General features: G+C 32.0%; 1 protein-coding gene across 3 annotated transcripts in view; it reads left to right on the forward strand.

The window, feature by feature from the left end:
* DPYD (dihydropyrimidine dehydrogenase) overlaps positions 1 to 16,080 on the forward strand; it is a 728,688-nt gene that overhangs the window by 177,836 nt on the left and 534,772 nt on the right. For all 3 annotated transcript variants that reach the window (XR_001145843.1, XM_004689753.2, XM_012730164.1), the window contains exon 5: positions 11,430 to 11,591. Coding sequence is in view for 2 of the 3 variants with exons in the window: in XM_004689753.2 (XP_004689810.2) it covers positions 11,430 to 11,591 (162 nt within the window). In the remaining variant the exon portion in view is untranslated. The remainder of the gene's footprint in view (positions 1 to 11,429; positions 11,592 to 16,080) is intronic.

The raw sequence follows: 16,080 nt of genomic DNA on the forward strand, positions 1-16,080 counted from the left end.
AAATGTTATCCCAGCTGTTTATCTTTTCCTTCACTTTCTTTGCTTTGGGGGATGAGACTTTAGTGATGTTACTGAGATGTAGTTCATGTAGTGTTTTGCCTATATATTTTTCTATATATTTTATGGGTTAGGTCTTTAGTTCAATTATTTTATCCATTTGAGTTGTTTTTGTGGATGCTATGAGTTACTAATCTCGTTTCATTCTTTTGCGTGTGGTGGTTCATTTTCCCCAGTAGCCTTAGTTGGAAAAACTGTGCGCTTTCCATTGCATAGTCATTTACTTGGTTTGTTAAATATGTTGCTCGTTTCTCTTTTTGCCCATAGTGTGATGTTCAATAGTTCTCAAAGTGTTTCTTCATTTGTTTTCGTTTGTACTTCTCTTTCCTTTTCTTTTTTGGTTCCTTTTATATCTGTATCTTTGAGAGTACTGATTCATTCTTTCATCCCTTCAGTTCCATTTTTGTTACTTTCTCCAAGTTCTTTAGCTCCTCCTTTAATATTTTAATATTTTGAATTGTCTTCATTTCCTTCTTAAAGACTCAATTTCATTCTTCTTCAGTTCATTAATTATATTACTCATGTCATTCTTGTCCTTTTAGCCTTCTTTATATTTTTCAATCATGGCAATTCTTCATTCTCTGTCAGGTAGAGATATTCTTCCATGTCATTGTTGTTATTTTCCTTTTGTGGTATATCCTTCCCCACAGGTTTGCTAGGTTATTTGTATTTTTCTTTCTCTCTGTTATTGGTTTACCAGTTTGTTCTATGTCTTGGCCACGGTCCAATGGTATTGGTGAACATCTCTTTGGAATGCTCTTTCAGGGCTGTTGAAAACTGGTGGCCAGCCTGGGTCCAGCAGGCTGTTATGCCAGACACCACAAGGATATGATGCTGTGAATGGGCTGTGAGCCTGAAGATCACTAAGTCTCCGTATGCTGCTGGTCTCTTCCCCTCCATGTATGTCTTAACCTATAATGCTGGCTGTTGTCTGTGCTTGCAGTGAGGTTCACACACACTAATGCTGTATGTGGGCAGTCCCCCAAGTGCATGCTGCTGTCTGTGGGGGCCAGGACCTTCCTGCGACTTCCTGGCTTTTTTTTTTTTTTTTTTTTTGCTGTTCTGAATGAGGTGAAGGGGTGCAAGGGGATTGCCTGCCTTCTACAAATGTGTGCTGGCTGGAGGCCACTGTCCTGGATCTCACTGCTCACCCTTGTTTGCTGGAGCACCCTTGCCTTTAATTGGTTCTAGGAGGGATGTTGAGGGGTATTGAGGGGTATTGAGCCTTGCAGGCAGACCTGTACTTTCCTGGTACTCGCTTCTCATGTTTTTTATTTGAACAGAAGAAAATAGCAGTGTGAAATTATAGTCTAGCTCTAATTGCATAAATAATGAAATTCTATTTTCTTAGTTTTATCAAAAATGATCATCAACTAAAACTGATTTTATTGTTTTCATCTTGGAGTGAGATTATTTGAGGGTTGTTATTCAAGCCTTTATTCACCTTCAACTATTATCTACATGCTTCTTAGTAACCCACTAAAGATGAAAAGATTTTACTTCTATTTCTTACAGAATATATAGTATCTTTTATTACTTTTCTAGGTAAATTGGATTTTAAAATTCTAAAAGTCACATATTTTAATTAGGTTGTGAAAACTGTGAAGCAGTTTATGTATTTTTAATTGCATAGTAATGTTTATTTTTCATGCTAAAACAAAAGGTAACAAAATAGTAGAACAAAGTTCTACTATTAAATGATGCTATCTCTTCATAGGTAAGAGGTATAGTTTAAACTTATTCTCTGAAATCAGGAAAATTAAAAAAAAAGCTGTCAGAAGAATTTTCCTATTTGAAAGTAGATAGTAACAAGCAGGGTGATTAAAAGGGTTGATGGAAAGAAAGAACATTGTAGCATTATGTTTGTCATTGGAAAATAATATTTTCGTTATTGACTGAATAAAATGACTGAATATAACATACATTTTGGAAATAAATGGCATTTTATCAATAATATAACATATGGGAAGGATAGATGTTGTCATAAAAGACAATTTTATTCTATTCAATAGAACAATCTAGAGACAGTACTCATTCTTTATGCATAGTTGTACTTTTCAAAATGCCTCTCATTTAGTAGATATTCAATACATACTTGACTAGTGACTTGAAGACATGTGGACATATTACACGTAACTGTCTTAGCTGACTCACAGGAGATACAAGTTCTCATCTGTTAAGTAGAGAAAGGTGGGTAGGGTTCTGAAAATAGGAGCAAAAGTGACATTTTACATTTTTCTAAGCTGTATAAAGAATTGTGTCTCTGTTTTACATGCTTCCATGGCTCCTCTATTTTATGAGTTAATAGATTGGTGGTAACTTTTTGTTTCATACTTTTTGCTTCTTTTCCTAACTCTACCTCCTAACAGGTTCCTAGGCATTTTTCTTTAATAAATATTTAAAATTTAGACTCCTAGAATTAATATTTTAAGAAAACATTTTCAGGAAATAAAAGCTTTTGGGGGAAGGAATGAAGATCAGATTTACTTAATCTAATTGATGCTGTTTAATGTACTAAGCACCTCATCTCTGACATGTATAATCAGTAATTTCTTACTGTAAATATGACTAATTAAAAAGGAAATATGGTCTGCAAGTGAAACTGAGACTAAGGATACTACATTTCTCCCCATTCATGTAGTGTAAGCAGGATTCAGCTCCAGGAGAATATGTCCAAAGCCTGTGTCAGTGTGTTTTTGTCGGTGTGTATTACATATTGTGTTCCTTTGTGTACACATGCATGTAGATTGTCTCATTTATTGTCTTATGGTCAGATAATTTCATTTTCAACAAGAATGATTATGTTTCCTTACATCTTAAGTTTAAATTGGAGTAAATTAACGGTTCTGAAAATCTAGTCATATTGTATAAAACTTCTAAAGCTCAGTATATCTAAATATAAGGAGCAGTTTTTCACAGAAAGACCACACAAACCTATTCTTCTGAATGTGAGTACTGTGAGGGCAGGAATTTTGTATACTTTGTTCATATTTCTCTAGTCTCCTGTGCCAAATGTGTGAAGACTTATCAGCTGGTTTGGATAGGTACTGACAGACTGATGGTTCCTTTTGCCTGTATTTTCTGCTTGTGCCACTAAAGGCATTTCTAGTCACTGAATGTACATTAGGACACTCACCATTAAATAGCTCAGTCCAGAAATGTAAGTCATGTTAATTTGTACTTCTCACACATGCAAACTTATTGAAGTTTGGTCCAAGTATTTTTTAAATGCAACAGATTGGAGTTTATCTTGAAAGGATGCTTCCATCTGTGAAAACTGTCATTGGAAGAAAGAAGAACACTTTAAAATAAATCCACCAGCTGTATTGATAATGTTGTAGTGATATGAAGGCCTGAATTTGATAGGACTATTTGTTAAATTAGTTATACCATATGACAGGATAGCTGACTTGTGAGTTTTTCATGTTTCTTGATAATGACTTTCAAAATAACTAAATTCTAGAAGAATGGCACTAATGCAGTTTCAAGCTATAATTTTAAAGTTAAAAAAGCAAAGGGAAAAGTTATCACAGATTTAACTTAAATAAATGTCACATGTTATACCTTAGAATATTGTTTAAAAATACCAATGAGTAATAAAAATTCAATCCTTTGAAAATATGGATAAAGAAGTAGTCTGGAGAATATTCAATACTTAACACTTTTTTGTGTTGATATAAAAACATCTGAACATCTGAAGCATCATTTTGTTTTGGTTTTAGGATTTTGAAGGAATGAGAAAACTCATGCTTTGTATATAACATAAATCTGCACATGAGATCAGATATTTATTTTTTATTTCTCCTAATGTAGCCCTGTACATTTTTCTTCACACAATAAATGATGAAAATACTTGTGACTGATTGAATAACTTGAAGAAGCCAGTTGAAGTGGTTGTGTATTTTCTAGAAGGAGACTGCTAGGGTACCTTAAAGTACTCTTCTAAATTTAAATTTTATAGCCTTTACTTTTAGAAAGGTTGAAGAGCTCACACACAGAAAAGAAGTCCAACCTCTTGTTTAGAAGAAGGTCTCAAGAAATCTTCCCACTTACTATGAGAGAAAAAATTGATATTGATCTTGATGTACTCTATGGGAAGAGTTAAAGGGGTGTTCCATTTCTAATAGGTTTCTGACTGTCTTTGGTTGTGAGTACACAGCTTAACACATGAGGTTACCTGTCACTATTTTACAGTTGTTTGTGAGAGCTGGGTTGCAAAAGTACCTTCTGAATCATTGATTTATATTGGCTCAGCCCATTTGCAAAACCATGTTGCAATATTCTTTGATACATGCTGATGCAGTCCTTTTTAAAAAATTAATATAATAGTTTATTTTTACATCATTTTGTACATTTTCTTTTTCATCTCAGTTGTAATCCCCATGGCTTTTCCATCACCAAGTCCTCTGTGTGCCATCACCATATGATGCATTCCTTTTTTTTTTTTTTTTTAAGATTTATTTATTTGTGCATACAGAACTGGGGTACAGGCCAGAGACTCAGGGGCGGTGAGAGGCTTCACCAGAGACAGAGTGGGGAACAGGACAGGCAGATCCACGAAGTACACTGCTGAGGGTAGCAGTGGGCGGGTCAGGAGAGGTCTGCCACACCATGTGGTCACCTCCGGGGCAGGTGGGAATTGAACTCATGCGGAAGCGGCTTTAGATTCTCAGTGCTGTGCTTTAACCGGCTACGCCACCAGGGAGGGCCATGATACATTCCTTTTTAAAAAATAATATAATAGTTTATTTTTACATCATTTTGTGCCTTTTTCCATTTCAGTTGTAATCCCCATGGCCTTTCCATTACCGAATCACCCGTGTGCCATCACCATAGTTGATGCATTCCTTTTTAAAGGCACATTCCCACATTCCCGACCCTTTCTCCTCCTTTTATTTTCAGAGAATCGTCATATCATCTATATAACAATCTTCCTAGCAAATCCTGTAGAACTGATTATTCCATTAAAAACTTTCAGTTACCTACTAAATCCTTAGGTTGGCAGTAAGATTCTCCATGATCTGTTCTAAGTGCATTTTTCACATATATCTTCTAATCATATCCTTAGTGAGTAAATGAACTATTATAGCCAAATTGTCAAGTCATTATGCCAAAACTTATTTGAAACTCTTTTGAATATGTCTACTCATATCCATCCAGAATGTCTTACATGTCTTGCTCACATCTCAGCCCTGTCACCTATAGTCATTCTGACTGCCACTAAAGATGATTCTGATTGCCTGTCTAGCTGTCTAGAGTAACATCTTACTCTGATGCCAAGCATCCTGATGTTAGGGAGCATCTATCCCATAAAATAAAAAAGAAACTATAGTTTTTTGTGATTTCAACAACACCCAGGAATTATTATTAATTAAAAAAATGTTGACTTCTACATTTTATTTTGTTGTTAAGAATTACCGCTTAAGTAGTGTGAATGTTGAAGAATTTCTAGATGGATTTGGTCAGTGGTAAAGCCCTTAATTTGGCAGCTATAGCAAATAATGTGCCATGTGTGTAATTTTCAATATCTCATTCATTACATTTTTTTTTCCAGATGATGTTTTACTTTTTTGTGTGTTGTCATTTTATTTTCAATCTGAAACTCAGTCAGGGACTCATGAAACAATTTATATTATTTTGGAATAATCCTTAGGTTTTCAAACAATTTTAGAAATGACCTGCAGTTTCATTTCCCCCCATAATAGTGCTTTTTTATGTAAAAGTAATACTTACAATTATCCAATAGGATTTTTTAGTCAATGAATCAATAAATATTTGATGATTAATTATGTCAAATGTCATGATTGGTTCCTGAAGTGTCAAGTTAGAGGAGGAAAAGCTATTGGAGGATGTGATTTCTCCTGGAGTGATTAACTACTTGGTCATAGGTTTGATTGAGAGGAACTAAGGATTTTGACTAAGTATACTTTTAAGATAGAAAGTACATATGATGACTTATTAAGCACAATTTTCAAAATCAGAAAATAATTTGTACATATTTACTATTATGTGAAAAGATTAACAGTATAAGTATAAACTATCACCTATGTACTATTTAGTTTTCTAGGTGAAAGAAAACCTTGTTTGCCTCTGCTCTTTAATGTTAATAAAAAAAAGTTTCAACAGCAAATTTACAACATAACTTGTAGATTTGTGTATAGTAGAGAGCGATAAGTAATTTCTATTCAGTAGGAAATACAACACTGAAAGTTATGTTTTATTATATAGGTCATTGCCCAGATGCACCTAATTTAGCAATCATATTCAAATGTTCCTTTATTATACTGCCTATATAATTCCCCATCTCACAAATGTACTTGAAAAATTTAACAGCTTTATTGAGATATAATTCCTGTATCATATAATTTGCCACTGTAAAGGTGTACAATTCAATTCTGTTTAGTGTATTTTCACATTTGTAAGCATTACCATAATCAAATTGAAGATAATTTTATCTTCTCTGAATGAAACCCTATATCAGTTGCAGCCATTTTTCATTTTTTTTCAAAACTCCAGCTGTAGGCAACCACCAGATCTGCTTTCTGCTTCTTAGTTTTGCTTATTCTGAACATTTTTTAAAAATGAAATCATAACTGGTGATTTTAAAAAAGACTTTATCACTTAATATAATGTTTTCAATATTCAACCATGTCACAGCATGTATCATTACTTCATTACTTTTATTTGCTAAATATTTTCCAGTTATATGGATATACCACATTTTATGTAGTTTTCATCAGTTGATGCATACTTAGATTGTTTCTACATTCTACTGCTATGAACATTGTTGTAATAAAGCTTTGCTTGCACATGTAGTCATTTTTCTTGGTTTTACAACAAAGAGTGGAATTGTTAAGTCATATAGTTACTCTGTTTTTAACCTTATAATGAACTGCTAAACCATTTTTTTTTTTGAAGCAGTTGTATATTTCTATTTCCATCAGCAGTATGAGGGTTTCCAATTTCCATAGGTCCTTGCCAACAATTTTCATTATGTCATTTTGGCTACCTGTGGTCATCTAAGTCAATGAGAAGTGGAATCTCACTGTCATTTTGATTAGGTTTTCTCTGATGACTAATGACATTGATCATCATTTCTTGTGCTTTTTGGCTATTTGTAAAATTTTTGAGTATGGTTTATGCTAATCACATTCCCAATTTTAAATTGGTTTTAATTTTGTCTTAGTGAGTCCGTTCCTTGCCAAAATGTTTGACCAAAACCTCCAGTACTATGCCAAAAAAGAAAAACATCCTTGTATTCTTCCTGAACTCATGGAGAAAGCATGCAGCTTTTAGCATAACATAACATACTAACTGGTATTTTCATACAGACCCTTTATCAATGTGTATGAATTGCTTTCATTTTGTTGTTGGTTGTGAGTTTCTATGAAGAGACATATTTGATCTTGTCATTCTTTTTCTGTCTTTGGGTGATTATGTGACTTTTGTTCTTTATTCTGTTGAATAGTATATTAATTGACTTTTGAGATGATAAACTAATTTTGCATTCCTGATATATCCCTTTTGTAACATGTTTTGGAAATATTTGTGAAGGATTGATATAAAATATTTAATCATTTTGTAGACTTCCCTGTTTGAGCCTTTTGACTCAGCTTTCCTATCAGACTAATGCGTTTTTAGTCAGCTTTCATATCAGATAAATGAATCAAATGAAATCTTTGACATTTGCTTCTTTTGTATATGTAATAATTTCCTGTGTTAACTTTTGAAATTATACTTTGACTACTTTGACTTGCTAGTGCTTTTTTAAATTGGCTCCTATTAACAACACTAACAAAGAATATGACCAAATTTGGCAAAAAAGAAAACACACAATACTGTTCTTAAGCTTTTGAATTAAGAGAAAAAAAGAATTTTATATGTAGTAATTCATTGGACTCAGAGCAAAACTAAAGTAATTATACAAACAAAAATCATCAAATAAGATAAAGTATAATAAATGTCATGGGGTAGCAATATATTTTGTTTACAGTGAAAATAACTATATGTTTTCATCAAGCTGGGTACTTTGAAAAACACTGCTATTACTAGCTTTTATATTAACTTCAGTAATAAACAGTGTATGCTTCAGTTTTAGACAGATTATTCCTTACCCCTTTGAACAGGTGTTCAGACATACTACATTGAACCCTGCCTCTGCTTTGTGTATCTTTCACCATACTTTTACTAATTATTCATCTGGTATACCTCAGTTTCCTTACTTATAATATGAATATTATAGTACATCCCTACTCTATCGTCAGATAATATGTATTGAAAAATTACAATGAGCTAAGGAGACACATTGAATAAGACACATTCTGTTAAACCACTGTGCATGTTAACACCATACACTAAGATCTATTCTTATTTTATTTCCTTTAAAAATATTTTGATTGAGTTTATTGGTTTACATCATTGTTTGCATCCTAGAAGTATAAGTGTCTCACCTTCAGTGTTTATCATGTGTACCCACCACCAAAGAGCTCACAGTCCACCACCTCAGACCTTTGTGTCCCCGCCCCTCTTTGCTCTTGTTTCTAAATGTTTCATTCATTTGTAGAATGTCAGTTTGATACTTTCAACTAGTTTCTGGTACTCTGATTAGACTTTTAATTGTTTCATCTATTTTAGTAATGTTCTCTTAAATTTTCATGTAAATTAAAGTCCTTTTGCTGCTAACTCCAATTTCCAGATCTTTGGTGGATCTCTTTCATTTAGTTTTTTTTTTTCCTTAGATTATTAAGCTTTTAATTCAGTCTTTATTTCATGGCTAGGCATTTTTAGTGCTGTACCACTTATATATGGTGATTGGTGAAAAATATTCAAGCTCTAACAAAATGTCAAGAAAGTATTATAGTCAAAAACAGTGCAGAATATTATTGTTTTTTTTATATTACCATCAGTATTCCTTAGTCCATAGGAATTTGTGTTTATGAGCTTAGTCAAGGAAGAAATGTGTTTTTATTTTTTAAAGGCTTCAAAAGTATTTTTAAGAAAATTCAAAGGAAGACTAGATGCAATAGGTTGATACTGTTAAGCACTATCTATCATCTCTATTAAATTTTTTGTTTTATACTTAAAATATTTTACATCATTTAAAATTCATCTGTATATTCTTAACAGAAACATGCCTATTTTTATTAATTACATGAATTTGATTCACTTGAATGAAATGTATGCTTTCTTTAAATGCTGTTCCAAACACCATGTAACTACATAATAAAAAACTAACAATAGCAAATAGCAATCATGGCCCCTTAATAATGCAATTTATCATCTAGTAGAGATGGGCTTTTATAAATGTATATAGATGGCCATTCATAATTTGTCTAGACTCTCAGTGTGTTTATTTTGTATTTGAATTTTCTACATTTTGTTCCAGAAAACAAGTCAGAAAGTATGGTTCATGTACATGTCATCACTCTATTAAAATCATTATCACTATGTATCCAAAAGGAAGAGTAAATTTTTCTCAGCTAATTAGTTTTGTCATTCACTGCATGCATTTAATTTTTCAAGGATTTATTAAATGACAATGGGATGAACCTTAGAGGTAATTTAATCAAGCTCTCTTGGCTTAAATGTACAAGAACATTTTAAATGTGAAGTAGATGTCCAGTGTAGACATGGGAAAATCAGGCGATATTGTTTGGAATACAAGTCTAATTAAATGTTTAGCTCTTTGATGCCATTCCATCTGCAGGCTCTGCCTTAGCTTCTGCAGGTCTCCAAAGGAGGGTGACCTAGTTGACACTGAAAGAGCTTCCATCTGCAGGGAGAATTGAACTGTTTACTATTCAACATGGGCTGTGAGACCTTAACAGGGACTCTCTTTGTTCATAGATATAATTCAGAATTCTGCATCACAAATATAGATAAAAATTGGGATGTTTCAAAACAAACTACAGACATATACACATACACACACAAATATATTTGTCAGGAGAATATATATACACACATCTATTCACTTTGAATGTATGTATTAATATAATATATGCCTTTGTTTAATTCCAAACCAGCAAAGAATCAGTTTTTCTAGATCCTTAGCCAGGGGGAGTCCAAAATTTTGCCCTTTACCTGCACAAGATGAAAACACTATGTGCTAAAATTATGCAGTAGAAATTTCTATCTATATTTGATAGATCACATAACAGGTTAGGACTCTATCATAGTCACTTACCATGTGTAGGCAGTAAGCTAAAAACTGTAGAAGTTGAAAATATATATAAGAAATAGCTTTTCCTTCTGAAAATATCTTTAGGGTGGTTTTATAATTACAGAATAATGTGACGATAATATAGTCAGGTTCCCTTATTTCTGAATGCAGTTTCCCCAATTAAAAACTTGATATGGAAAATTTGTTTTAATTAATGAAATGTTATTTAAGCATTATCATTACCTAGTCTATAGTGATACCCAGTTTTTTTTTTCAAATTTCCTTAGTTTTTACTTACTGCTCTTTTTGCTAATCTGAGAATCTAAGCTCCTATTTAAAATACCTCATTACATTTAGTGATCATGTATCTTTAGGTTATTTTTGACTGTAACAGTTTCTCAAAATTATCCTTATTTTAAATATATATACCATTTTGAGAAATATTTAGTCATTCTTAGTTTCATTTGGAGGAAACTTGTCCTTGAAATAATCAACTTATTCATTCTTTAATAAATTTGTGAATAGGTTAGGGGCAAAACCTCTTGATAAGTTAAGTAGGACTCTAAACTGTTCTGTAATAGGTAGGTGTGTGGAAGGCATTGATGAGAGATAAACTTATTAAGGTCTGGTTCAGTGGTGTCTATATAATGTGTTTTATATATATCTTTGATTAATATTTATTATTGAAGGATGGTTATCAACAAAGAATTTATTGATATTCAGTGTCTTTGGACAAGTTAGTTGAATGGAGAGAGAGTTTTGACTGCTTTTAGTTGAGTTAAATGGTGGATAACCTGAATATAATTTTTTTTTAAGTTTAAAAATGTAGGGGTTAACCCATTCCAGCAATGCTACCAAAGTTCTTGTTTTTAAAAATGGAAAGAGGTTATGGTGGGATGTAGTTAGATACCATGTGCAAGAACACTATGTATAGAACATTTATATTTGAAAGCTTAATTTTTCATATTCGATTAATTGCCCAATTATTATTCATCATGTCCAGTGACACACTGTATATTGAATGCTCCTGTATATTAGGTTCTCTGCTAACTATTAATTTATTGTAATGGTAAATAGTATTGTAACCTCTGTGTCTTATTCAATATCTGCATCTTGCTCTTAAATCCAGTTACCTAGTATAACAAAATAGGTCTTAAATGAAACATTACCCTGTGAAGTAATAAAATTTCATTTTATTTGACTTTTGCAGAACTATTATGGAGCTGCTAAGATGATTTTTTCTGACAATCCACTTGGTCTCACTTGTGGAATGGTGTGTCCAACTTCTGATCTTTGTGTGGGTGGATGCAATTTACATGCCACTGAAGAAGGACCAATTAATATTGGTGGATTACAGCAGTTTGCTACTGAGGTATGCAAGATGAACCATTGTTTCCTTCATGTCCTAAAGCATAAAAATCTTAATAGTAATTTTAATTTTTGGTGCTTTGTTGATATGTAAGATTTTTAGTGTAATATAAAACTTAAATGTATTTTGTGTCTTATATTTTTACTCAACAACTTCGCTAAAAAATTAAATTTTATAAAACCATATGTGAACTGAAATGTAATCCCAGGAGTTTATTAAAATACTTTGACTGAAAGTTAAAGGATCTGCAAATAAGATTTATTCATTAACTTTACTTTGGAGTATGGTAATAAGACCCTATTATGAAAAGGCTATCTTGCTTATCTGATTCTTTTGCCTGAAAATTTCTTTAATCTTTACAGACTGAAATAATACATCAGTGTTATTTTGTAATATTCTTTGAGTAATAGAGGTTAGAGAATTTTCAAAATCCCTGAAATTAATAATAATCTTTAATGCTTGATTTGGGAACCTGTGGGTTAGAAGCAGGTTGCTATTTGTAAAAACTTTAATGAAATGAAATGAAATCATTTTTTCACTATTTATTCCATAAATTTGGGGCAAGGCTTTCTCTCTTATCATGCCATTATAAATGACTTTGATTCTCTGCGACGTCTTATGCTCTCTGGGGTTGCCTGTTTGGAGTAAACTACCGGGTCCATTCCCATGTATCATATAAATGATCAACTTATATGGAGTGTACAGTATGGTTTTGTGATCCTTGGGGTCCAGTTGGTTAGAAGGTCAAATTAAATGCCTGTCAACAGTAGATTTTTAGTTAATATCTTCCCTATCTGGTTTTGTCAACTTAAACACAACACATTCTTTCCTTTTAGGACCCTCCCCATAATACCCTGAAGCTTAAGTCTCACTTTGCTTTAAGTAATAAATCAGGGTTATTCCTTTCCTGCTTTCTGACAGGTTAATTCTAAGGAAGGGCTCTTGGGAATGAGAAAATAGAAACAATTTGAGGTTGTGGGTTGTTGCAATAAATTCTTGGATTTAATTTCTTTTCTTACCAAATTCAAAATTGCATTAGGCTTACATGACTGGTTTAAGGTATGATTTTTACAACCTGTGAAAATCCTTAGTTGATGGAGAATTGAATTCTTGAATTCTTCTAGGGGATCCATTGCCTCTTCATTAAACCAGATGAGCTTGCAAAGGTGTAGAAAATGAAGGTCACATAATATGTATATGAACTAGTATTGCATTTCAAAATAAAACAAATTAAAATAATATTGTTACTCTGTCAGTGACCTGGATGAGAGAGAGAGAAAGAGAGGAAGATAGAACAGAGACATCATCTCTCAGAGAACGCTCACTAGATTCCCTCAACTCCTTCCCAAATCAAAGTCTGTTTATTTAAGACATAGCATAGATTAGTGTGACATTAAATGCATTTTGGTAGAATAGAAATATATCTTCTTATTCCATTCCAATTATAATTTGTATAACTGTGGCTTTATATAGATTTCTATCAAAGCATGAATAAAAATATCCCAGTAAAACTGTGTAGAAGAGGTTTCCATTTATTTTGTTTAAGTTGGTCATGCAATGCATGCTCTTTATAAAAATCTATATTCCCTAAATCCATTCATGGTTTGCTGAAATTTGTACACCTGCCAAAGTTATTTGCAGGTAAGTAAAATACAAACTGCAAATTAATTGACTACCAGTAAAAATCATAAATATAAAGTGCAAAATAACATTCTTCTTTCAAAGTACTGAACTGTTGATATGAGTATTTAAGTTGAAGTGGAACATGATGCAAATAATTTTATTTTTTGATTGCTTGATAAAACAATGATTGATTTTTGACCTTTAAAGAAATACAAATCTATTTTTCAAACAAATTAAGCAAAGGTTAGGACAACAGACTAAAATAGTATGATATTTTTCAAAATTGTTTTCCCTATAATTTATTTTTAAAATATCAACTATGTAGTCTGCCATTATTGGATAAATCTTTACCTTATATTTTTCCATTTCAAAATAACCATATGATTTGGAGAGACAGTGATAGGAAAGGAAAAGCCACACAAAGGATAGCCTCAAGTAGAATCAGGAGACCAGCTGCTTTTTTTTTTTTTTGTCCTGTGTTGTCATTATTATTCAGTCCTTCGCTATCCCCACATCTGCAGTGACCTTGCTTCAGACACTTTGTGTGCCTTGGGACAAACAGTGAGGGGGTGATTCTGACTCTCTCCTAGGAGGCAGTTCCATTACATGTAACAATATTGCTTCAATAAAATAACTTGGAAATAATTGTTTGTGGTGGATTTTCTTATCAATCTCATGAGGGCTTTAAAATGTCTGTGCACAAATGTAAGTCTTGAAAATTTTATTTTGAAATACTGCTTTTTAGAACTTCAAAAATCATATTCATTACATTTAATAGAGCAGTGAGATTCTCATTGCCTCACAATTTAACCATTAATTGTGGAAAAGCTCAAGCTCTCTTCCACTGATTTGAAGAGACATGGTTTATCATTTAAATAGCTTAATTTTAAAATGCCAAGGCTCCAAATTTTGACTTAAAATGTTAAAATGAATGAGGCTCAGAAGTTTTGAAGTAAAGTTGCTACCTTAATTACAAATTTTTAAAAAAATAATTAAATATTGAAATTTATATCTAAAAATAGTACTTTGTTTTTGATGTTGAATATTCTATACACTTACTTATTTTAGTACCTACCTGTTAAATATAGTATTTTGTTGGCCCTGTACTTCTTTGTACTATAAATTTAGTTTAATTTTTATAGTTTTAGTTAAGAAAGGAAATAATAAGGAAATTCCAGACTAAACTAGCGGACTCATTAAGAACAGAATCACCCATCACATTTTTAACAGTATTTAACAGAATATTTTTATATTACCTCTATTTAACATTACCTAGTTCTTGTTCCATGTCCCAGCATCATATACTGTTTATATATCATCATGTTACTATTTACATTTATTTTTATAATTTATTGAGAACAGACACAGTTAAATTCAAATTTATCATTGCTTATAATACAGCAAAAAAAAAAAAAAAAACAATGCAATTCAAATGGCCAGGTATTATGATACTATGCAAAGGAACAGTTTATAATTATTTAAATTATATCAGCATCTATGTTTTGCTTCAATCCTGCAAAAAGTAGCTGCAAGGATTTTGAATGAAAGAAAGAGTATCCTTACTCAAGTTTGTCTGTGATCATTTTATAAGGCAAAAATTTATACCAGATCTTCATCTTGGACATGGAGGTCAGTAAAAGCATTCATTTTTGAGGACAATGTAGAAATAATGAATCCCAATAAATAATGGAGTATTGTATAAATTATTTCAAATAATGTATATGTATGATATAAATCACTATCAAATAGAAATGTGGAGTCAAAGAAATGGCCTACGTGCAATCTTCCAGTTAAAAGTAAATGTTAAAACAGTGCCCAAACTGAAATGTGTAATGGAATATATTTTAACTGTGTGTTATGGTGAGTGCTTTTAAAGTAATCAAATGACAGAGTTACTTTGAAGAGTAAGGGGGACATTATGAACAATTAGTCCCTTGCAACAGGCACAAACAAGGACTATCCTGCGTAAAGTGGCTAATATGAGCACCTAGTATAATCAGATCAAGGGTTAAGGCTTCAATTAATGAAATAAATATTAATTGAGCATCGATTAGAACTATAGATTGCTGTAGACTGGTTCTAAGCTACAGGTTCTGGAAACATTAGTTTCTCAGGAAATAATAAAAGCCAACACCTGAAATTTTGCAGAAAACTTAAAACATGCATTTGCATGAGTATTTGTGGACTCATAGTCCAATGTTTATTAGTTTTTATGCCTTGGTTTTAGAGGTGACTAAACCATATTAATAGGAAATGACCAGATTGGGGAGGGAGAGATTGATAGAGCTATAATACACTGACTGCACTTATGTAGCATTTCATTTTAAAATATTGCAAGTATTCCTGGAGATATGTTTTTCCCATTTGGATACAAAGAAATTAAAGATCAAAATGATCAAAAACTTTTAGTTGATGTTAAATAAATTATTTTTCCCCCCTGGACACTGTTATATACTTTAGTTAAAATTTGACTAATGTTCAAAAGTGCCCTTTAGGTAAATATTATCATGCCTGTTTTACATATGAAATTATGAAATTAGTTAACTTCCAAAGTTCATGCTTAGTAAGTACATATTGTGAATATGCAATTAATGCTCTTACTTTCCATTATTTTGAAAATTCTCCAGATAATGTTAGAAGTTACCAGTACAAACTCATATAAAACCAAATTTTCTGTCTCCAACTACACAGTTCTTCTGGCTATGGAAGGAGTATTGTATAGCTAGCATCTCAGTTGCCAGTGTGAAAACCTTTAACTTCCTTCTATATAAAATTAAGGAATCTTCTATTGTACAGTTTAACTGCAGGAACTTTGAAGGAACATTGAGAGACCCCAAAATTTAAGCTTCTACCTAAAGTTTTATATGCT

This window comes from Condylura cristata, unplaced genomic scaffold (genome assembly GCF_000260355.1).
Source record: "Condylura cristata isolate star-nosed mole 26May11 unplaced genomic scaffold, ConCri1.0 scaffold00026, whole genome shotgun sequence".
Classification (NCBI taxonomy): domain Eukaryota; kingdom Metazoa; phylum Chordata; class Mammalia; order Eulipotyphla; family Talpidae; genus Condylura; species Condylura cristata.